The sequence below is a fragment of the Neolamprologus multifasciatus genome, chromosome 2 (genome assembly GCF_963576455.1).
Source record: "Neolamprologus multifasciatus chromosome 2, fNeoMul1.2, whole genome shotgun sequence".
Lineage (NCBI taxonomy): Eukaryota > Metazoa > Chordata > Actinopteri > Cichliformes > Cichlidae > Neolamprologus > Neolamprologus multifasciatus.
The window spans coordinates 31,273,406-31,298,364 of NC_140440.1; the positions used below are offsets into that span (position 1 = coordinate 31,273,406).

General features: G+C 41.1%; 2 protein-coding genes across 2 annotated transcripts; both read left to right on the forward strand.

Moving 5' to 3' along the window:
- Positions 1–4,998: 4,998 nt before the first annotated feature.
- LOC146524813 (uncharacterized) lies at positions 4,999–18,840 on the forward strand. The gene is made up of 7 exons (XM_085172411.1): positions 4,999–6,198; positions 6,365–7,922; positions 10,876–10,904; positions 11,441–11,569; positions 12,180–12,246; positions 12,350–12,457; positions 13,154–18,840. The coding sequence occupies exons 1-7, from the start codon at positions 6,080–6,082 to the stop codon at positions 13,781–13,783; spliced, it is 2,640 nt and encodes an 879-aa protein (XP_085028537.1). The 5' UTR covers positions 4,999–6,079; the 3' UTR covers positions 13,784–18,840.
- Positions 18,534–23,931, forward strand: rom1b (retinal outer segment membrane protein 1b). The gene is made up of 5 exons (XM_085172518.1): positions 18,534–19,296; positions 20,461–20,703; positions 20,946–21,133; positions 21,635–21,881; positions 23,123–23,931. The coding sequence occupies exons 1-5, from the start codon at positions 19,150–19,152 to the stop codon at positions 23,393–23,395; spliced, it is 1,098 nt and encodes a 365-aa protein (XP_085028644.1). The 5' UTR covers positions 18,534–19,149; the 3' UTR covers positions 23,396–23,931.
- The last annotated feature ends 1,028 nt before the right edge of the window (positions 23,932–24,959 follow it).

Sequence of the window (24,959 nt, forward strand, 5' to 3'; positions counted from 1 at the left end):
CCAAGCTTTAGTCATACCTGAAAAAGCACAAGAAAAGCTCCCCCACACAAGCCCCCCCAAAAAGAACAAATGCATACCAAAACTGTATTCAATCACAACAAGCTATGCATTTATTATGCAGTAAGAAAATCCTTTACAGATAGTTCACTCATTGTATTGGCGATACAAAGCAAAGTAACTAATTGCAAAGGAATTGCAATGAAGGCAATTAGCCAAATAATGAATGTTAAAGTAAATGAACACATTTAGCCACCTTACGTGATGCTCGATGCGCAAGGAAACTTGTACATACAATGAGTTAGGAGTTCCTGATGGTCTTGGGTATTGAAAGCACACAGGACAGCACACTGAAAAAATGCAAAGAAAAGCCTCTCCCCACAACACCCCTGCCCTAATACAATGTGGTAGAAAACTACAACACTGGCATTATAGTAACATTGTAGAGAACTGCAAGACAATACTGGGATTACAGCAATTGCAACTGCTTTAACAAGGCCAACTTTAAGACTACAAATACAATTCACAAAAGATTGAAGCCATTTGCCATAAGAAACATTTAAAATACCACAGGCCTGAGTATGAGGGACTCCTTCCTTAACTGTAGGCATGGACTTGGACGTAGCTTTTTGAAGGATGAGCCTTACAAGTTAATCTGTAAGAGTCAAAAAAAATACACAGCCCCCTCCCAACCCCACAAAGCAACGTAAAGCCTGTACAGAATTACAATGACTTCTAGTAAGGAGAAGTATTACCGCACTCTCCCTGGGGGAAAGGAGCTTCCCTACATCAGAAGACTACTTTTGAGGTTGCTATCTTGCGTTGTAAAGTGTCCAGTTGAATCTTGTTGCTTGCGCCTGGATGTTTCCTATTCAAGCCATGTGCACTGGGCAATGTGGAGCTGTGAAGTCTAGGAAGAGACGGATTAACGCCCCACACCCCACCCCTCCCAAAAAAATAAATTCATGGAAGCCCATTTACAACATATTCCAAATAAAAGTGAGATGAAAACTAATTGAGTCAGTGAACACCAAATACCTTTCTATATCTCGTTTAAGCACAGTGGATGCGCAAGATCTCGATCCATATCACTACTGTATATAGGATGAGCTCAACTTGTACCAAGCAGCTAGAAAGGGGGGGATTCTGTCGATGATCGCGTTAGGGGGCCAGGCCTGTAAAAAGAAAGACTCCAAACAAGTTTTAACAACCCCCCCATCCCCCCTCCCCTTAAGCCAAAAATATTTACCCACCAGGATCAACTACCATTTCAATGCAAATTCCCTTTTGAGTGAAGTCATTACTGTATACTTATGAAATGTGTATGAGTTAATGTACAGGATAGTTACACCCACATGTACATTCCATGCATTAACTCACTGCTTGGGTTTAAGAGGTAGATGTAGCTGATCTGTACCAAAGAGGCGCAGCTGAAGTACCGAAGGGTTGCCGAATACACAATTGGGCGTATGGGAGACCATCCACTTTCACACTCCAATGCAGAAAACTTCTCTGGGGGAAGACCTATCGAACAACAAAAGGACTGCCTCTCCCTCCGCTTGTGGAAACTACTTGTGATCGCAGGGGGGTAGAGAAGTCCATTAAGACGCTCCTCGTCAGCACACTACCAAGGCATTCATCACAGCAGATACCACCACACATTTCAGCGCACAACAGGAGGGGTGACCACGGTACAAAACACTTTACACGGCTTGCCTGAAAAGAGGAAGAGAGAGCTGTGCGAGAAGTTGTTCTACAACAGATGTTTCTGGAAAGTACAAAAACCAAATACTGAGTGTTACAGAGATACCTCTACCCAGTATACAAACCAAAGCCCCGCTTTAAACTTGTGACGCTAGAAGACTGCATGCCCTTGTCCCACCCTCTCAGCACTGGATTGGCATCGGGGCTGGTCACTGCGCTTCTACACTGCCCTGTGTTTCTGGCTCCCTCTGGCGTACACACTGGCCGACAGCTCCTGATGCTTCCTGCTCTCTTGGCCCCCTCTGCTCCTCCCCTCCACGCCCCTCTGGTCCTGTCCTGCCTGGCTCCACACTGGTCCTCCCACGCCCTCTGGTCCTGTCCTGCCTGGCTGGCTCCTCTGTGGTCCTCCCCGTGTCCTGCGACCTCGCTCCAAGCCGTCCTGCGATCTTCATCTAATAACTAAGTCCATTCCTCCCCGTGATAACTCAGTCCATTTTCCCCCCCAAGAAAAAAAAAAATCTTCTGTCTTCTCTAAGTTTTGAACTTTTTTTTTTTTTTTTTTTAATTTCCTCTCAAGAAGTCCATAAATCTGAACTTGATATTGCTTGAGCTACTACTAGAGCTCTAAGATAAGCTTCCATTCTTCAGCATTACTTGACTTATGCTATCTTCTTTCTTTGAATGCAGAATTGATAGCTTGAGTCTAATGACTGATGGAAACTGAGCGAAAATTTAGATTTAAAAAAAATAAATAAAAAACTTTGCATTGCAAAATGATTCCCTGGTCAATGGGATCAGAGTGAAAAGACCGAGGTAAGGACCTCATCCAACTAACAGCTATCAAACAAAAAATAAAAACGTCTTCATTGCTTCCTTGACGCTGTTGTTACTTAATCTGTTCCTGATTTTTATTTTTATTTTTAAATAAACACAGACTGGTCTAGTCTACCGTAGTTAGACAGTACCTCCGAGCTTACACAAACCCTCCGTTTTAAATACAATTACTAGCACTTCTCATAATCTGCGTCTGATCACGACAAGACATCCTTATTTTCTTTCTTCAGAATAAAAACGAATCTTCTAATATTTAACAGACTCAGTCAACTGTAGTTACATTGTGATCTAATCTTAGAGACCTCATTCCAAAGTCAGCACTCTTTAGGAACTTAACTTCACTGCCTTATCAATTTCAAAAGTATGAAAAATGTTCCTCTGCCATTTTGTTGCTAAAAGCTTTCTACACCTTCTGGAAAAGCACTACGTGAAGGCTGATAATGGCCGTCAGTCTGACCACTCCCTTTTCCACTGCCGTCTACTTACGTCATGACGTTGTTTGAATTAGCCAATAGACAACGTTTACACGTTTCTACGTTACAGCTCCCATCTCGAGCCAACTGCTGTTAGTATGACCAAAAATGGTTACTTGGAATATATTTTTAAGAAGAAAGATCACCGCTAGACAAATGCTAAACATGACAGCTAACAAAACAACTGTTGCGGAACAACTGACAATACTAGCACAAATGTATACATTTGGCTGGCTAAGCCTAGCTTTAGCTCAACAGGCCTCGGCAAAAAACAAAACAAAAAAGAATCAGGCCTTTGTTCTGACTCAGCAGAATTTGTGTTCATCTTCTACAATCTTAATCATTTGCAATAAAGCAGTACTAAAAAGCGTTTAACAAACCGAAAACACGTTACACGTGTTATCTAGAGATTTAAAGTACTTGCATTAAAATAATGATCTATAATGCTCAAGAGGCTAAAATTAAACGTGTCGCAAACGTTAGACTAGATAGAGTAAGGCTATACAGCTTCGAAAATAAAACCCGAACGAAAAGGAGGAAAAAAACAAGATACGCTCAACCTGCAACGCCCAACCACAAGACGGAAAAGCATCAACGCGGTGTAAGTTGCAACGGCGTCACCAGCGCTATTTATATTGTTATAGTGATACGGCTACAAGAAAATGTGGTACTCATCCGCTAAAGTAGTCCCCTTCTTTTAAACAAAAACAAACCCATGTATTTGTTTATTTTAGCTTTAGAATGAAAATAACACACGAACCAATGTGCGTGAATAAACGCAGTACTGTTGAATTCGGTAAGAGGCACAAATAATTCAGATTTCTATTCTTAGAAGCCTTCTAATAATAGTTGCAAATAACACGTTGTTTTGGTGTTTCTGGTTAATTTAAACTTAATTTCACGATTTGCCAACACATGAGTGACAAAACAGCGAGGTATACTGTAACAAAAAAATGAACCTTTTTAATAATCCTACTAAAAACTAACGGTCAAAACAGCTGACGTCACGGGAAATGGTGCGCGGACTAATATTTTTTTTAGCTGTAACAAGGCCCCGCAAACCGGATCAAACTAGAACGTAGCGGAGTTGTCGGATCTACTTGCTTTTTACTGCAGTGATATGCTGTTTTTTTGATTGAATAACAGAAGAAAACAGCCAGCTCATCTCCTTTAACTTCGATGTCCAATGTACAATAAAATTTTTCTTTTTATGTAAGATTTAGAAGCTACTGTAAAAAGCTGATGGTGTTTACAGTCTTTTTTTAATCAAATGTATAGTGTGCTTTCACAGTTCATGAATTTCCACGTCATAGTTTGTACGATGTTAAGCTTGATTTTTAATTCAGACATTAATGTTATTATAGGCTGAAAAGTGTACGCGATAAATCCAGAAACGTCTAGAAACAACCAGAGCCTTAAAATGTGTTGCTGGAGGAAAGGTGGAAAATTACTAGATCCAAGCAGGAGTTCCCGATGTTTACCAGCAGAGGGTGCGTGCAGTTAGTCACGTACCTCGGATAACAATGGGGTCACCATGTTCCTCACACGTGTTTACATTAACAGGACTGCTTTTTAGCATTGACTATATCAAGTCTGGGCAACTTCCCTTAAGCAGCTATGTTTATTATGATAGCAAGCCATTGATCAGCAACAATCCAGAGTGGGGAGCTGTCCTCTGGCTACTTTCAGGCCCCCTCCCGAATCCGAATGAATTGATCTCTTTCAGAGTTGCTACAAAGGGTGCAGTCAATGCAATGCAGCGATTTGAAAACCCCTGCCTTATCATTCAAGTGATAATCAAGGAAAACAAAGCTTTTCCAAAGGGTGATCGGGACCTTGGTGTGATTAACTTGACTGACCCTCCCAGAAGAATAAACTGTGGAAATAAACAGAAAGCCAGTGGAAATAGAGGTATATATATATATATATATATATATATATATATATATATATATATATATATATATATATATATATATATATATACATGGGTGTTAGAGGATGAGCTGTGAAATTTTTATAATGAGCAGACGTCAGTCCTCAACTAACAGTGTCATTTTAAATCACAATATTGATCTTGATGAAACAGAGTTTGTACAAAATCAAATAACAAGCTTTTGTATAAAGAACAGGAGCATAAAGGGGAATGCAGCTGATGATGAAAAACCCATCAGCCACACACAGCAAATCAAATTACCAACAGTAATTAAAGTGGATGCCCTCCACGATAAAAAATAGTGTGATACAATTTCTAATTGCTCACTACTTCCTGCAATACCGCTCATCCCTAGAGAATGTAATTACAAAGGAATCAGTGGAAAGGTTGCAGGAAACCTCTTAAAATCAATGAGGTAGCATTGTGCAGTTCAATAGCTTAGATATCTAACCCTTAGATGTGCTTTTTGTATATTTATAAAAAGAATGATAGTGAAAACAAAGTAATAATAAATATTGGTACTTTGTAATCGGATAGTTGCCTGAAATTGGCCCACAGGGCAGAACAAACAGATGGACAAATCCCATTCTGCAAAAAAGCAGAAAAAAGAACAAAAACTGGCGGGTTAAATGAGCCCAGTTATAGATTGTGTTCCACAGGGTTTGATTCATTTGTCTCCTGAATGAGGACAAAGGTCATGCTCTTTCGGTTTGTTCAATGACCACCCAGCTGTTAGCACATCAGAAGTGATGCAAAGTCAAAACACCACCTAGGAATTCATACAGTCCTGCACACAAGCCATGATTCCATTAGTCTGCAGCCAGACCCTGAGGAAGACAAACATAGTCATGCAAGTCCTTTAACAGAAGATATAATTACTAAAGAGACTACTTTTAAGGACTGAACTTCTTTTTAGCTAGATTAGAAATAAATTTGCATGCTTTGGTAATTTTTCATCTTCAGAATGATTGCATTCATCAGTAAGATTGTTCTTTGTAACTGACATCGAGAGATAAGTTGTAGCTTTACAGAGGAAAAAGAGCAGAGTACCAACACGGATCACCCTCAGCACCACCAGTGCAGTCATCCCAACCAGGACCCCATCGACAGACTACCACCAGGAAAGCGAGAGGTCATGGAGAAGTATTTTAAACCGGTTCAGAGCCCAGCTGAGCTGGATGAGCTCAAGCCACGGAAAATCCACCATCATCGCCATCATCACCTTCACCATAGCCAAGACACTCAGTCACACAGGTAGGATGGCTTTTTCCACACATATCTAATTGTGTTTTAGTCTAAATTTATTTGCAAGATTAAATCTGCAAGTTTATTGAGCTCGAACATCTGCAGCCTTAGACAAAATATGCTAAGCACAGTCCCCTTTTACATGGTCAGTTTACACAATTTCCCTGTTTTGAAGGTACTCAAAGTTTGATGACAGTGACAGGAACACAGATGACAGCCAAGGGCAGCCTCGCCACCATCAGCACAGTCACTATCTCCATGAAAGCCCTCGCCACGATGCTCACTATCGCCGTCAGTTTCACCACAGTGAAGAGGATGAGATCATTTATGACCATGACACCCCTGTAACTCTCTCAAGGGCTTCCTCTTCTTCCCTCTCATCCTCATCTTCTTCCTCCTGGTACACAGAGTCAAGCACAAATGATCCTTTCACTCTTCGCCATGCTGAGCGCCCACAGCACTCTCTGTCCTGCTCCAATATCCCAGATGTGCGCATAGGTTTCCGGGAAGATGAATGCAGTGAGCCCATTGTCTTCGCTACCGTCAAACACAACAAAAAAGGCAAGCTGCTTCATGAAAGCTCACAGCAAAGAGGGAACACTGGCTTTTCTGCTCTTGACAGAGGTCACAGTCGAAGCGATGAAGCCTTTTTTCAGAGTAATGATAGTGGTGGAAGAGAACAATCTAAGCAAAATAACTATGGGCCTTTGTATAAGTCAGCTAGTTTGAACCGATGTCTGGCTTTCAGTGAGGAAAACATTCTTTTAGGGGTCTCCGGTGCCCCCAAGAGAGCAGTATCTTCAAACCAGCTACCCAGCAAAGGGATCCTCAAGAACAAGGAGACTCATACTGACATTCGTAAGACTAAATCGATGGAGGTGTTGTCCCCAAGAGTTGCTAAAGAACAAGGTCCTGGGCAGAAGGGTAAAGAAATTACTCAAGCTAACATAGAGCAAGCCAGGGCCAATTTTCTGCAGGAGAAATTACAGTTCTCTGCGTTTCTAGATGAGATTACAAAGAGCGTTATAAGTCCATCGTATCTCACCAGCTTGGGTGTTAATAATAATAAAACTCCTGCAAAAACATCTGCCTCAGCCCCCACATCTAACCCAGTTAAGCCTCAGCTCCCACCCAAAAAACACAGACGAGCCCCAGTGGAGAAGACGGGTCAGCATCCCAAACTGGCCAGCAGTCAGGAGAAAGCACCTTTTAGTAGTTCTCGAAAATATTCAGACAGCTCCAATCCTGACAAACTGATTTCATATGCCATGAGGAACCACCACGGTAGCCCACCGCCTCGTCACCACCCGCACTCTGCCAGCCAAAGCCCACACCACGGAAGCAACCGTAAGGACAGGAGGCCTACATCAGGAGACAGATTTGGCAGAGGTGGCCCTCACCTCACCGATGAAACTAGCACCAGCCCTGAAACCAGTCAGTCCAAACAACGCCACCACCACCACCACCACCACCACCGAAAACAGCAGCATAGCCAGCATCCACATAACCAGCACTTCCACCAACAGTCCTATCCAGACTCTGGTCACCAAGAACCGAGCAACTCGCCTCCAACTTCAGCCCAAGGTGCAGAGGCAGGGGTCGGATCTGAGTCTTCATCCACAAAATCAGATTCACCCAGGGCCAGGGACACAGCCTCCACAGCTACCAGCCACAGCTCAGATCAGAGTGGTCGACATCAGCCACAACATGCTGGGCACTCTCAGCAGCACAGGGTAAGTCCACTTTAAGCTGATACACTAAAATGACAACAAACAAATTAGTTTAGAGAGAGTCAAATCAATCACGACCCTGCTAATACCATTGCTATGTGTATGTGTTTTCTTTTTTTTAGTTAAAGTTAACTAGTATAACTAGTAAGAACCATCATGAACAATGTGATGGAGAAGCCAGTGGTCTTCAGTGGATGGATTTGTGAATCAAATGATAAGATGTAAGGGTCCTAATGAGCCAAAGCTCTAGTTAGAAAGCCAGCACCTTTCTATTCAGCATTATATAAATATATAATACTAAAATTATTTCTTTTTTATTATTAATCATGTCTTTTTTGATGGGCTGCTGAAGAACAAAGTGTGACGCACATTACACTGCATTAAATCAATGATATCTCTGTTAAAAGAACAGAATGTTGCAGAATGAGGCACTGCTGCTGAGTCACAGGGCGTGTGGGATGGTGTCAAGCACTGCGCATTACAAGCTGAGTCATTCTCCAGCATTGCAGCAAATGACGTTGAGTGCTTTTAGGGGAAAATTCATTTGAAACTCCTTGATATATCAGTTTCGATTCTTTGTTTGCTCTGTCACCTGAAGGGACGTAACTACATACAATCACAAAGACAAATCTGCATAGTTCCCTCATGGGAAAAATGTGTGAGTAATACAGAAGGTAGAATCCAGTCGTTCTTAATAGACACACACAGACACACACACAGAGTCTTGCATAATTTTGCCCTTTTCCATGCTGTAACAGTATAGATTCTGGTCTCATTTGGTTTATTTGTTTTATTGAATTCACATACGTACGTGTACAAAGGGGAACATCCTGGTTTAGCCTCACAGAACAAATCGATTATGTGTCTGGCACAGGTCTACCACAGCTCAATAGTTTATTATTGAGCTGTCCTGAGTAATGAAATGGTGACCCAACCCGGGTATATAGCCCGTGCCGGGCTCCAGCACCTATGAATATAAATAGTAAAGAATAGTTATAAAAATTATGTTGTTTTTGGAAAGTGATGTGACCTCATCCAGCCAATTGGAATTCAAATGAAACAGTGAAGTTCTGGTTTTCCCACGGGGTGCTTGGGGAGTTTTCATATTTGGAAACTGAAGCTGAAAACCGTTCCGCACCTTCAAGTTTCATTTTACATTGAATGTGTTTGATTACTAAAAAAGACATGTTTGAATCAAACTGCATATTTTACAGACTAAGGAGTCTGCTACAAAAAACATTATTATATCTAACTAACTAAAAACACTCTAAAAATAATCAACTGAAATAACAATTTGAATTGATACAACATACAAAACCAATTAAAATAAAGTGAAAACATACAAAATGCACCTATAATCTATAGGTGCCCGAGGACGCACTATTGCATACAAAAGGGTGGCTGTGGCTCAGGAGGTACAGCAGGTTGTCTACTAATTTGAACGTTGTTGGTCTGATCCCCAGCTCTTTCAAACTGCATGTCAAAGTATCTATGATTTGCACCTCATATATTCACTAGAGTTTGAATTTATATCAAAGCATTTGAGCATTAAAAAGATCAAATGAGGCTTGCAGTCAATATAATTTCAGTTCAGTTTTATTTACATAGCAGAAAATCACAGCAATAGTTGCCTCACAATGCTTTATATTGTAAGGTAAAGACCCTACATTAATGGAGAGAAAACCCCCACAATCAGATATGAACAAACACTTGGTGGCAGTGGGAAGGAAAAACTCCCCTGTAACAGCAAGGAACTTCCAGCAGAACCAGATTCAGGGAAGGGCAGCCATCTGCTATGAGAAAACTGCCCTGTAGTACCAGTTCATATCTTGGACCCTGTCCCTGACAAATACCACTCATATTACTCAATTCAGTGCAGTTTTAATATGTAGCTCCAATTCACAACAACAGTCACCTCACCTCAAGTCACCTGCTTTATAATGTAAGGCAAAGAGCCTGCAGTATTACAAAGCAACTTCATCAATCACACAGCCCCTTTTGAGCAAGCATGACCAGCAACTTGTTGATGGTGACATATAAAAGCACAATTTTAACAGGAAGAAACCTCTGGAAGAACTAGGCTCAGGGAGGGACGGCCTATGCTGTGAGTAGTTGGGGTTTAGGGGAAAAGAAGCGAGCAGAGAGATCCAGGACAAAAGGTAAACTATAGGAGAGAGTTTTAATAATTGCTAATGATTAAATGCAGAAGTAGTGTATAAACAATAATAATGGATTGGATTTATATAGTGCTTTTCAAGGCACCCAAAGCGCTTTACAATGCCACTATTCATTCACTTTCGCATTCACACACTGGTGGAGGCAAGCTACGGTTGTAGCCACAGTTGCCCTGGGGCAGACTGACAGAGGCGAGGCTGCCATATCGTGCCATCGTCCCCTCTGGCCAACACCAGTAGGCGGTAGGGTAAAGTGTCTCTGCCCAAGGACACAACGACCAGGACAGAGAGCCCGGGGATCAAACCGGCGACCTTCCGGTTACAGATACGCTTCCCAACCCCCTGAGCCACGGTCACCCACTCAATACTGAGAGTGAAAAGAAATGAGTGAAGAAGAAATGCTCAATGCATTATGGGAAGCCCTCAGGAACATAACCCTATAGCAGCATAAGTGAGGGTTCAGGATCACCTGATCTGGAAGCTAGTTCTATAATAGACGGGACTGATAGCTGAAGGCCTTGCTCCCATTCTACTTATGAAAACTTTAGGACCTACAAGTAAGCTCTCTCAGGATAATAGGGTACTATGAGGTCTTTAAGATTTGACAGGACCTGATTATTCAAGATTTTGTATTTGAGGAGAAGGATTTTAAACTTAATTATGAATTCAACAAAGATTACAATAAGGAAAAACGAACACACTCTGCAATACCTGTGTCTACAGAGAATCTACAGCCTGATCTCAGCCACCTCCTCCTTAAACTTGTTCTATTCCTTTTTTAGGACGTGCTGTGTGAGGCTGACCATCTTCAGTAAGTGTCTGTATTTATATAATGTCTCTGCCCACGTCACGTTTGACTGCAGATTTTCACACCTTTCTCTCTGGCTCGTTCGGTTGTCTCTCTTTATCCGGTTATGGATCAGTGCTTATTGATCACACTATTGAGCTTCCCTCCCCCCCACATTCCTTTTAAAACAGGATGAAGTGTCATTATGAAACCTTTTTACATAACTGTATGTTGTCAGTAATGTATATGTGCCAGGGAAACCAACATTTAACAACCTTTGTGAATACCTTTTAGAACTACTTTTTAAACTAAACCCTAATTGTCATATCAGTAGTAATACCTGTCACCGTTGTGTTGATGATTATTTATTTATTTTTTACCTTAATAATGTTAAAATCTTTGACATTTCATTTAAAAAGCACAATTGACACATCCCAAATAATTCACTCTGCAAGTTCTGGACGTTAAATCCTCCTTAAATCCAAAATTTTGAAAGTCAAAATAACCTTCATTATTAACATATGCTGGCCCTCTATTTCTAATCCTTCCTCTGTGTTCAGGGCACTGCAGGAGGAGAATGTCGATCTCCACCAGAACTTGCTGCAGACAGTGGTTTGCATTGAGAGCCTGGAGGCAGAGCTGCAGAGGACCAGAGACGAGCTCAGTCATGTCAAGGAGAAATACAAAAGGTTCGGCTAAACAGAATTCAAAACACACGTGATGGCTGTGCATTGCTTAAACTCTCTGACTCATGTGCATAAATAAAAACTGAGCTTGCCTCTACAAGAGGGCGTGTGCACACAGCCACTATTGAATGAACTCAATCTCTGGCTTTACTTAACACTTCCTATAGATGAATTGATCAGTGGAACATTCTGGATGAACAGCACAGGCCACAGATCTCCTCCTTGCGTGGGTGGAAATTCAGTGACATATAAACTGCGTCTTCACACTCACCCAGATTCTGTTAGGCCCATATTTATAACCAAACAACTGCTGCTGGCAGTCAAGCACATACCAAACATTCTTCAGCAGACTGCTGCAGCTGGAGTGAATGGTCGCCTCACACTGCACACAAGTTGTGCATCAGTTGTTGTAAGTTTATTAGGAGAGTTTGTTGTTGACATTTGTCTTGACAAACAGCTGCCATTGACTTGACTCAAAGATTGCAGTGGTGCAGGCAATACGTTTAACAATGGGCCTTTATGCACTGTGTTAAAAATAGAATTTAAGGATTTTGGATTAATTCTATTAGTGCAGAAAATAGATGAATGACATATTTTCCTTCTTGCTTTGAAGCCTTCTGCAAACACATACTGGGACCAAGCAGGCCAATAACTTGCTGGGGGAGCACCTGCACATAGCGGTGAGAAAACTGGAGATTTATAAACTCTGAGCGAAATAGTAAAAGAAATGAAACGCATCGTTTGACTTTCATGCATGCTATCCCTTATTTTTTGCATTTGCAGTCCGAGAGCTTGAGCAGTGAAAGAAAGTACTTGCTTAATCGTGTGTCCAACCTAAGCTCAGAGCTGGAAGACGCCCACAGGACCATTGCAGCCCTGGAGAACATTAATGTAAGCACACTGACATCTAGTGGACATCGGTGCACACTTCTGTCTACTCAGTAGGCCTTGAGATTCTTGCGAAATGCCTGCAGACAAACCTATGGACATACTGAATATTTATCATTTCATTATAACCAGAAATAACATAAAATGTAAGAGATCTTCAACTTTAGAGAGTTAAATGTCAAAACTAATCTTTCAACTCAGGCAAAAGTACAACTGACATTATAGTTTGTCGTCTATTTGAGGAACTCGTGATACTGAGTGTGATTTATATACTGTAAACACGCAAAGTGCCATGTGTATGCCACTGTACACTAATAAATGTATTTTTAGAGTGGCAGCACAACATGTTATCTATAATATTTGTGTGTTTCCCTGTAGTGTTTTGTAGCATATTAGGAGACATTACTCATCTGGATCTCCAGTCAGTGCAAACAAAGTACTGAAGCACAGCTGCCCATCAACTTGCACATGCATAATCAGCTAAATGTTCCTTGAAATATGCAAAATAACGCACAGCAACCAATGAAAGATGCTATGTTGCGCCAGAGATTATGATGAAGCACTGAGGTGATGCTGTTTATGAAGCAAATATTTCAAAGTTACTAAAGCAACAGAATTAGATTTGAAAGCAGATGCATTTCATGAATCTTGAAATGTAAAGAGTAATGTTTACTTATACATATTTTTTCTTAAATTTAGGTGCCATGCTTGATAAAGGAACTACTGGAGAAGCATTTTGATTCCGCTGAGGCTGTACAGAAGTTTCTCACAACCTCCGCTGCAAACAGCCATTCTGCCACCTCTCAGCAAACAGATGGCAAGCCCCACCCTCCTAAAGCAGACAAAGCAGCACATGATTGGCTGACTAAACCAGAGGCAGGTCCACAGAGGGTCACAGCTTTCACACCCTTTAAACAGAGTGTACCAGCAACAGGAAATGAGTGCGGCCTCTCGGGTCAGCATGAGCCGAGCCACAGCCTGCCTTTCTCTGTGGCTGAGATCAGCACTGCTATCTATAAGAAAATGGCTGCCAGTTATGCTGCCAGGCCACAGCCTATCTACCCCCAAAGGCAACAGCAGTCCTCTTTGGCCACTAATCATGCTGACACCCTTCCAGACCTCAGGCAGGGCCGTGTAGCTAGTGATAACTGGGCCGGGAAGGAAGAGTTACAGGTAACTCTTTTGGAGCAGGACACTGATGATGTGAACTCTGTGTCAGCCCAGCAGATCCTGGATGATTTCATGCAGCACCTGCAGTTACACAAGGAGGCTGGTGAAAGGAAGGAGCAACAGAGTGGGCAGAAGTGTAGGGCAGGAGTAACAGAGTGAAAATGCCACAGGCACGGTGAACGCTCATCTTAATGCTTCGAAATGTGCATTTATTCATGTGTCTCATGAATATCTGTCAGATGGAAATACTGTATTTTGAAAATGCTGTGGTTAAGAAAACTTGAACATTATGTTATTTTAGGCTATCTGTGGGCAACAAAGGAGGGCTTTGCATAATAGTCAGAAGATTTTCATACAAAAAAGAAAGAAAGAGCCACAGCTACATAAAAAACTGAGAAAATGGCAGTAAAACAACAAAATAACCATTTATTTTATTAAAAATATGCTCTATGTATAAGGTTCTGTAGTATTAATTTACTGTCTATTTTTTTTTACCTTTTAGTTTTCTTCCAAATTGATAGTGCAGGCAAAAGGTCATGGGGGTAGCTGGAGCCTTTCCTAGCAGATAGGTCACCAGTCTGACTTAGCACTGACACAGAGAGACAACTAGGGCCAGTTTAGAATCACCAGTTCACCTAACCCCACTAATTGCACGTCGAACCTTCTCGCTAACCACCTCGTCACCATGCTGCCCACTTTATACAGAAGCGTTTAATTGCCTCTGATAATCAGTGTTGGGGAGTAACGGAATACATGTACCGCCGTTACGTATTTAAAATACAAAATATGAGTAACTGTATTCCGTTACAGGTACCGTTTAAAAAGGTGGTATTTAGAATACAGTTACTTTGTTGAAATAAATGGATTGCACGGCGGTACTTTCCTGTTTCATATTGTGGCGGGTCAGGACTGTTTGGGTTTTGTTTGACAGCTACGTTCTGTAGTTCCAGGCGGCAGCGTTGCGGTTGCCATGGTTACAGGGTGACGCTCTCGGTCTGCGTGTTTCCTGGGTGAGAGAGCGCTTTTTTGTTGTTGTGCTAAGCTAATCGGCAGAATGCTACAAGCATAGCTCTAAAGAATGTAGCCTCATGGGCAGTGTAGTCCGTGCTGCAGGGAGAATGGACTGCCATACCCGTTATGTGTCTGTGAGCGCGAGGTGGGAGAAAAAGGAGAGTCGAAAAGTATGAGTTGTCATCGAGCAAAAACGGGAGCTGGAAGCATGTAAATATAGTAATAACCACTGCATCCAAGAAGAGTGCCTGACGAGCCCAGTTGTAAGTACGCTATTAAAACTCGACTGTACGCTTTGTTCGTGTTTTCCTCCGAAACAATAAGTTCCGTTGGAGCAGCCTTTCAACGCCTCTCTCTGTCTCTTGCAAGCAGAGTTGACCCAGACAACAAAGTAAAGCTATTTTTCGGCTACGAGCCCAACACGGAAGCCCAATTAGTCAGAGGTCCCTTTACTACGGTTCAGAGCCGCGGACCTTCAGTAATAGTAATAAATCACACAGCAATAGTACACATGTAGTTGTAAAATGCATAATATGTTAAGTAATCCAAAGTATTCAGAATACGTTACTCTTATTGAGTAATGTAACGGAATACGTTACAGAATACATTTTAGGGCATGTATTCTGTAATCTGTAATGGAATACATTTTAAAAGTAACCTTCCCAACACTGCTGATAATAGATCGTTGACACTGATGGGATCAAATGCGATCACTTTTAACAAATTTAAAAAACAGTGAAAGACTGGGAATTTAAAAGCCGGATACCTCAGGGCCTTCTGCTGAGTGAACAATGAAACTATATTCAGTGAATGACTTTGAGTGACATCGAGAAAACAACATGATTAAGGAAGCTAATGCCCTTTTGGAACCCACTTAAGTCTTGAGTCAAGGCATCTCTTTCTTAAAGCAGCAGGTTATTGTGCCATCAGTGTCACTGGAGACTGTTTTAATCTACATTTATTCATAATAATTCAACCAGACTCAGTTGTTTGTGTTTCTGCTATATATTTGTGTAAAATAACTCTTCAGGGACTGCTTTGGATGTTTCAAACAGTCTAAATAGCCCTCATGTGAAAACCTCCTAAAATTAATAAGTGTACAATGAAAAATACTATTTTGAGTTTACTGTGCATTGATTGGTTTGTGTAAATATCCAGAGATTCAGTGTAAAGGTCTTTAAATCATAAAAAGAAAGTCAAATATTAGAAATGTTTTCTTTGTACTATTGCAAGGTCTTTACCTTACAATGTAAAGTGCCTTGAGGCAACTGTTGTTGTGCTTTGGCACTATATGAATAAAATTGGATTGAATTGAATTGTTGACACGGGAAAATCCTTTCAAGCTGATGTAACTGACAAATGTGTACAGTTAAAATACAAAGACAGCTATTGTGATGGTGTTGATAAGCTTAACAGCACGTATACACCTGGAATCCATGTGTTCCTTTAATTCTGTGCTTAGCATTCTTCTGGTATTAATGTTGTTTTAATCTAAATCTCTCTCTACATTTTGTCATTAAAAATACTTCTTCTTTGTGTATTTGCATCTATTCTACCAATAAAGATAGTTTTGTTGATGCAGTATATCAGATTACAAACATTTGTTCATTATTGATGATTTCTTCCTCACTTTCTTGTTGTCAAATTCAAATAATATATGGCATGTTTTTATATGCAAAAACAAACAAACAAACAAGCAAAAAAAATTTGGAAAGTTGTGTTTTAATCCCCGACTTCTCCAGCCTGCTTGTCAAAGTGACCTTGGGCAAGATAATGAACTCTGTGTTGCATTCATTCAAATCAGAGTTTAAGGAACAGAAATGCATCTGAATGTGTGTGCTTCAATGGGTGAATGAGGCTTGTACTAAAAAGCACTTTGAGTGCTCAGTTAGAGAAGCCTTCAGCCTTAATCCAAAATGCTGCAGCAAGAGTACTGACAGGGACTAGAAATAGAAAGCATATTTCTCCTATACTGGTTTCTCTTCATTGGCTCCCTGTTAAATCCAGAATTGAATTCAAAATCCTCACATACAAAGTCTTAAATAATCAGGCCCCATCATATTCTAATGACCTTATAGTACCATATCACCCCATTTGAGCACCTCGCTCTCGCACTGCAGGCTTACTTGTGTTTCCTAGAGTATTTAAAAGTAGAATGGGAGGCAGAGCCTTCAGCTTTCAGGCTCCTCTTCTATGGAACCAGCTTCCTGTTTGAATTCAGGAGATGAACACCGTCTCTACTTTTAAGATTAAGCTTAAAACTTTCCTCTTTGCTAAAGCATATAGTTAGGACTGGATCAGACGACCCTGAATCCTCCCTTAGTTATGCTGCAATAGGTGTAGGCTTCTGGTGGGTTCCCATGATATATTTAGTATTTCTTCTTCATATGTTAATAGACCTCTCTGCATTGAATCATACTTGCTTTTAATCTGTGCCTCTCTTCCACAGCATGTCTTTATCCTGTCTTATTTCTCTCACCCCAACTGGTCGCAGCAGATGGCTCCGCCCCTCCCTGAGCCTGGTTCTGCTGGAGCTTTCTTCCTGTTAGAAGGCAGTTTTTCCTTCCCACTGTCGCCAAAGTGCTTAGTCATAGGGGGTCATATGATTTTGTTTTGTTTTTTCTGTATGTATTATTGTAGGGATACCTTACATGTATACGAATATGTAAAGCACCTTGAGGCAACTGTTGTTGTGATTTGGTGCTGTATAAATAAAATTGAATTGAATTGAACTGAATTGAATTGAATTGAATTGAATTGAATTGAATTGAACTGAAGAAAAGTGCTACATGTATGCTGCTGACATATCTGAGCTACATTAAAATCTCTGTTGCTAGAAAGCTAAACAGGTTTGCTTGTAAGTTTTAAATGGCTTTTAATCTGTCTCACTATTCAGAAATATAGCTGCAAACGTTAATATTGATTGGGCTGTAGAAAATTATTTGTGCTTTAAGAGCTGATAACGTGACACCAGCCTCAGCCTAACTATAGCTCTGATTCAGGCTGTCATAAATACTTATAATAGCAGTTTAATCCTATTGATCCAGTCCCACCTCCCTCCCTATTGCACTATATTCATAATCCCCTGCAAACATAACTCTGGTCTCACTTTCACTGCACATGAAGCAGCTAACCTAACCTACCTCAAAAAAGAATAGAGGATCCTTTTGGGAACCCTATTCTCTTCATTTCAGTCAGTCCATTAATCAATAGATATCTAATCGGCCTTCCGTCTGATCATTACATGCATTTTACTGCAACCCACAGTATAGTGTTATTTAAAAATAACACTATACTGTGGGTTGCTTTGTCACTGTAATGTAAAATCATTAATGGCTGCAGGTTTCTTAACTTCACACAAACAGTTTAAATGGAAATGCATGAAAATTTAAGGTTACAGTTAATTATGAGAATAATGGTTTTAGTGCATAAACCGAGAGCATTGTAAAAGATAAACTATACCATTTGTTCCAGTTGTATTTCAAGTATAACCTCATATGTGTGGGCCTATTCCAAATGTCTTCGATTTTTTCTTCTCTAACTGCATAAAATATCTTGGCTCAGTAATAGAGTGAAAACTCTGAGTGATGCTGACAGTAAGTAAATTGGATTTTGTTCCATACTGCTGGACCCCACCGTATTCTTGCTCTTAGGTAAACAGTAATACATATTTCCTGTGTTTATTTCCTCAGACCTACAAGCCTGTGTTGATGGGCTTCAGGTAAATTCACCTGTCATAATAGTTCAATAGACCCTCCCATACTATGAGTCCATCAGATAAGTTTGCTGATCAGACACTGGCCTGCTTTCCCATTGGTTCCTGGGCTCTAATAGGATCCCAGGGACTCTACTGTGAGGATTACGGTTCCAAACTCTCGACTTTGGCCAGTTGTCTGTGTCCTCCAACCATGGGTACCGCGGTTTAGGGGGGCGCCGCATATGCACTGACCCGGAGGGGCGCCATCAAAAGACAACATCGCATCAAGGGGAAGAAATCACTGATTTCAGCTTGGAGGGGGGACTGCGGCGTTGAGACCACTTGCTTGAGGGAAACATCTGTAATATTTGTGAAAAGGATTATCATTTTTCCACCATACTTTAATAATAACCACTTTTCTCACATTTCTCATCCGCACGGATTTGGATTATTTAAGAAAAAACAACTTTTTGAACACTGTCAACCCAGTGAAAGTTTTTGGATTATCTTCTAAGGTCAACTTTGTCCTCTACCATCTCAGGGATATACCTGCTTATCCCCTCCACCTGGAACAACTTAGATGAGCTCAACGCACTAATAACTAATCAAAACGACCAGGCCTGGACTGACCACTGACCAATCCAACAACACTGAGTCCACCGTCTTTTGAGCTCCATGGGTTTGTCTCCATAAATGCAGCTGGCCACCTCTGGATAGCATCAGTTTCGACCAGAATAGACTTGCTCTGCTCCATCCAGCTCCCCCTCTCTTTCTTTTTTCTCTTTTCTCTGTGGTGGCCTGTGCATAATAGTGAGCCATGCTGCTGAAAATTACGTTCACCCAGCAGAGGCGAGTTCGTCTGGCCCAGGGCCTGTGGCTGATGTCCTGGCTGGCAGTGATGACTGGGGCCTTCATCTTTTGTCTTGGTGTTTACCTTAAGACAGAGCTGCTTCGTAGGGCCGAGGTACAGAAAGCGATGCTTGCATGAATGCAAACACACACATGAAGCAATGCAAGCTAGAAGGCCAGGTGGAGCTGACGTCTAGTGCATGAATGTATTAAAGGTTGAACAAATATAGGATTGTATGCTCAGGCATCTGCCTTTGCTAGGTGTTGTTTACTGAGCCTGCTGTGTCACTCTTTTTTTTTTTTAAACTTAGCTTCAGCGTTTAATCGACAAATACAAACACACCGCACGCAAGTGTAAACATGCACATTCATGCATGTTAAGTCATGTCGGTGCAGTTTGCTGAAGAACGTCTTTGTAATGTGTGTGTGTGTGTGTGTGTGTTTGTTTATGTGCGTGTGGATTGTGCATTTTGTTTAAGCACTGTAGCCATTTGTCTTAATGGATCAGTGATCAATTAGACAGACTTAGTGAACTGATATTCACAGGAAAGCTGCCATGAAAGGAGGCCTTCACATATTTATTGATCTTTGTGAGAAGTGCTCTTAGCTAATCTTAGGTAATCATTTTTCCCAAGGTGGTGGTGAATGGCTGGGAAAAACCAGAAGACATATTTGCTCTCTGACCAATGAAATGGAATCAGGAAGCTAAGGCTCTAACAAATGATTCATTAGAGCATAATCCTCCTTTATCATCTGTAGACAAATACCTCATTTGTGTACTCTGTTTTGCCCTTTGCTGCACTCAGTGGGAAAACTGAGTATTCCACATGGAGCTTAAAATATTTCTTTGCAATTTCATTTAGAGAGATTATTTGTTCTAAAGCCCAGCTGGCTGGACAGATTTTACAGGATCACGTTAGACGGTGGCGCCACCGGACTGTGAATGTAAGGTATTTTTTAATGGTAATTTTAAAACAACAATTGGGCAAAGGTGCTTTGTGGCTGGCAGGCTTGTGCAAACTCAGCCAATAATAAACTCAGTCCATAATTGACTTCTGCAGTAACACGAGCAATGGATTAAATTTATCATCATATTTCCATGTAGACTTTGCAGCTAATTGAATCTTTTGGCTGCCAAGGTCATTTTAGACTAGATAAGGATAATTGAACAGAGGATTATTGCCTTCTAAATTGAGTGGAGGAAATGACAAAGAGACCTGCAGCTGACTGCCAGTGTTGTGCCAACTATTATCTTTGACTTTGCTCTTCTTCTCTTGAGGTGATGGACAACACAGAGATCCACGTGGTACCCAACATCCTGATGATGGTGGGCCTGGTCTCCATTGGCACCAACTGGGTTGCCACTCGTGTGTGTCAGGACTCCCTGGATGCGAGCCGCTTCCCCCGTTGGAAGTTGCTCCTGATGGCCTGGTTTGCTGTAGCCATGTTACTCTGTTGTCTCCTTCTTGCTGTGGTGGTGCTCAGCTATGCCCTGCAGGGACGCCTGGAAGAGTCCCTGAAGGTGGGTTCACTGGGCTGGGTAAAGATTAAAAGGAGAGTATAAGTAGTTTACCTTCAGTGTCAAGCAAAACATTAGGAAACGCCTGCTTCCCTATAAGTTGCTGTAGACAAAGCCGAAATGGGAGAGAAATTTAACCAACAATCAAACATTATTTTTAAAACCAGCTCAAACTGCTCTGAAACTCCAACAACTTTTAAAGATAACACCTTCTCCTTCCTACACTTTTCTCTCTTCAATGTCAGGTGGGGCTGAGGAATGGGATCCGCTTCTACAAGGACACAGACGTGCCCGGCCGCTGTTTTCAAAAGGAGACCATTGATCGTCTGCAGATGGAGTTCCGCTGCTGTGGAAACAACAACTTCAAGGACTGGTTTGAGGTTCAGTGGGTCAGCAATAGATATCTGGACTTCACCTCCAAGGACGTCAAGGAGTGAGTGAATGATGATCCACAGAAAGAAAGAGAAAAAGGTGGACTGATGAGGGGTATACAGAGAAGAGAAGCAAAGAAAATAGAGGTCTACATGAGTGAGAGATAAGCAGATTTCACATCCAGAAAGGTCAAACAATATGTCAGAGAGAGAAAGAGAGGGAGAGAAATGATATTAAGGGTAGAGGAAGACTATATTAAAAATAGATCTGGCCTTTACTTTTGAAGCGAATGATAGGCATCGATGAAAAGGTTGGTGGTACAGCAAGCAGAGAAAGGTTGGTCAAAGATAGGGAAGTGAAAAGGAATGAACAAACAGAGAGGTTGTGACATGATGACACTTGTATAGAGGGGTTGCTCTGAGCTAAAAGTTGGCCTTTAACTGGTTTTAAGATGACTTTATCTCCTCACTTCTCTTCCTCTTGCTCTTGTCTCACTAGACTCTGTTTTTTAATCTGTCACTCTTCGTGGTTTTCACGCTTTCTCTCCTTCATCTGTTTACAGTCGTATCAGGAGTAACGTGGATGGCCGTTTCCTGCTGAATGGCGTTCCTTTCAGCTGCTGTAACCCGGCCTCCCCACGCCCCTGCCTGCAGTACCACCTGACAGATAACAGCGCTCACTACAGCTACGACTACCAAGCAGAAGAGCTCAACCTGTACAGCCGTGGCTGTAGGCAGGCTCTGACCGACTACTACATGGAGATGATGAATTCAACTGGCCCTTGCGTGCTGTCAGTCATCCTAATACAGGTGAATAATAAAAAGAAAACCCAAACAGCTGTTTTATGTTATTATTGTCATGCTAGAATTCTTCTTTGAGTTCAGAAAGGAGTGCTGAAATTATTCTGTACACGCACACACACAGACACACAAAGAAGGAAGAAGAAGCAAAAAACAGAATTTTAAATGATGACTGTCTAGTGACGCACACACTGCCATGACAACCGACAGAAAGGAAAAGCTCACTGGTTTACATTGATTTCCAACTTTTAATCAAACATGCACTTTCATTCCTTTGCAAAATGCCAGCATTGACAGCACATGTTTAAATAGCCAAACTAAGCCTGTAACAGGAAGCTTTTTCATATGTTCAACACAGCACTGTTATACGCTCCAACCAGCCAATCACACAGTCTAAACCGCAACAGACCAGTGGCGTGGTTTTTCTAGTCCACTTTGTCATCCCAAGGTATTAAGACATTACTTTAACAAAACCTGTTCTGAATCTGAACAGCAGACAAAAAAAAAAGATAGAGGGAGCATGAGATAATACTAAAAATATTTTGTACTCCTGCATCACCGCTACATTGTTGTCCTGAAGACTGCAGCAAATTTTCAGTCAAAACTGGATGTCACACTTTTGGGAAACAAACTGGACAAAATTTGTCTAAGAGACTATATGAAAATGATCAGATAGATTTAATTTAACTTTTAACTTTTATAGTGATTTGATTTTGAAGAAGCTTCAGATTGCAAAACCCAATATGAAGGTTGGAAGTTAAAAAAAAACCCCTCATGATTTCTCCAGTTTTAAAAAAAGAAAATATAAACACAACACGCCTTCTGAGATAATAATTCCCTCCCAATATGGTTTATGAACATCATCGATCCAAAATAAGTGTAAATATTTTGAGTGAAATCATGTTTATGGTTACAATCCTAAAGAAAGAAAATTTAATAATGCTGATAATACTTCCACAGTGAATTCAAAATCAGAAAACATGTGTATGACTGTCTCTCACATATATAACACAGTACAAGCTGTCAGAATACATCCACACAAGCTTCAGCTGTACAGAATAAAAGCCCTTCAGAGTGTGATCACCCAGCAGCTTTAAAATTACGTGATTTATTAAAGTTGATGCCTCTATTCTTTTTTTTTTGTGAGTTCACGAAACCTTTTGACCATCTCGTTTTGTGATAAAAGCTGTCTGCGAGCACAGATTTTACACCCTGATTTCACAGTATCTTTATTGCTTCTTTCTCTGTAGATGTCAGTGCTGGTGAGCCTGAGGTACTTGCAGACGGCTGTGGAGGGAGCCACAGCTCTAGAGGACCCCGAGGGTGAAAGTGTGGGTTATCTCCTGGAGAAGGGTGTGAAGGAGACCTTTGAGGATGTTAAAGCGAATGTCCTCGACATCTTGAAGTTTGCACAGGTTGACCCCTCGGCCGCCGAAGGATCCCCCGGGGCTGAAGACGCAGAGAAGCCAGCTGATAACACCACGGAGAAGGCAGCCTCCCCTACTCCCTCCCCTGCCAGCTAAAGGGAGAAATGTTTTTAAAAACACAAGCTCAAGGGGAAGAGATGGAAGGGAGGAGGATGTGTCAGTGCTTGTTTTTTTTGTTTTGGTTGTGTGAGTTGGGTGGTGGCAAGTAGGGCACCATTTGGGTTTTGACACATTAGGCTTGATTTATGTACCACCAAAAGCAGCAGCTGCAGCTCCCTCGCACATGGCCAAAACAGGGCAACACACAGGGAATCTTATCAAGCCCTGCACAGACACCAAAGAAACATCTCCTCTGTGCAGGACATCATGCATGTGTCACCATCTACGAATCTGTTCAGGAGATGTGTAGTACATCTTGTTGTGTCTAGAAAAGTCAGTTTAAACAGGTTTAGCTTAAACACGAAAACATATTTAACAATTTTTTTGGCTCAGATTCACAAGTTCATCCCATGTGCACTGTAACATTACTCCCACGGCTGTAGTTTGTACTAATCTGCAATGAAATGCTTAGGAACCTGTTTAAACTGGCAATGCACATGAATTATATATTAAAAGTAGAAGTTTTTAACTGCTTTGTAGTGTCGGCTTCCTTTTGTACATGTCCTAAAACAGAGGCACGTTTGAATATGACAATGGGTTATCTGAGTCCAGCAAGGAGAGTTGGATTAAGTGTGCGTGTTTGCGTGCATATGTGTGTGCGGTGCCCTATATGAAGCTGTCATCGTGTCTGTTCTGGCAGCTCTGAAACAATCTGATAATCCTGGCACAGTTAATCCGAGAACTGCTGCACAAGCAGTGTCAGCACACCCTGACAGCACACGGGAACACACTCTGGCATAAGCAGCACACTGATGCAACATGTTGGAAAGTATTTTACAAAGACTAACAGTCTATAAATCCTTTTTGTGGCAAAACATATTTATATATACAAATATGGTGATCTGTCCAAGCTGCAGGTATATCCAATGTGTGCTCAATCTTCCTAAATAAAACTGTATCACAGACTATTTTCCATGAATGTCTTATTTGATTCCAAATATATAAGCATCCATTTAGTGGCTGCAGAAAAAGAAATGTTTTCTTTTTCAAAGAAAAAAAAAAAAACGTGTAGCAGAGATTAACAAAGGAAGCGTTACAGTCCATTTCTCAGCTCTGACCTTCAAAGAAAGTGTGTCATAAAACCTTAAATTGGATCATAAAATTAATACATTATTAAAATACATGAAAAGAATTTTCTAAAATTTGCCTTTTGCTCATCAGGCCTTATAAAACTTCCCTAATTACATAAAGAAGAAGCCTTGTGCAGACCATTAAGGGTGAGACTGTACAGAAACTATGATAACAATGATTCGCACATATCTTCAGATCACATACATCTTCTAACAGCTTCCTTTTGACAGCTTTTCAATGATATCTTTCCCTTGGTATCTTTTTTTGAAGCCTATGTGCAAAACCCAGAAAGAATCTACTATTATGCACATCCACTCTCCATGTCACGCTTTGATAAAGCATTGCACAATAAGAACAACAAATCATCACTCTTCTTTATAGCAGGCTAAATCTTGTGTCGTTGACAAATACAGCTTGAGTTCGAAAATGT

Excerpts from the sequence above, each read along its gene's own strand:
- LOC146524813 (XM_085172411.1), top strand. The coding sequence starts at position 6,080 with ATGGAGAAGTATTTTAAACCGGTTCAGAGCCCAGCTGAGCTGGATGAG. Across the intron at positions 6,199-6,364 it reads CAAGACACTCAGTCACACAG|GTACTCAAAGTTTGATGACA; the intron begins GTAGGATGGCTT and ends CCTGTTTTGAAG. Across the intron at positions 11,570-12,179 it reads GTCAAGGAGAAATACAAAAG|CCTTCTGCAAACACATACTG; the intron begins GTTCGGCTAAAC and ends CTTGCTTTGAAG.
- rom1b (XM_085172518.1), top strand. The coding sequence starts at position 19,150 with ATGCTGCTGAAAATTACGTTCACCCAGCAGAGGCGAGTTCGTCTGGCC. Across the intron at positions 21,134-21,634 it reads ACCTCCAAGGACGTCAAGGA|TCGTATCAGGAGTAACGTGG; the intron begins GTGAGTGAATGA and ends ATCTGTTTACAG. Across the intron at positions 21,882-23,122 it reads TGTCAGTCATCCTAATACAG|ATGTCAGTGCTGGTGAGCCT; the intron begins GTGAATAATAAA and ends CTTTCTCTGTAG.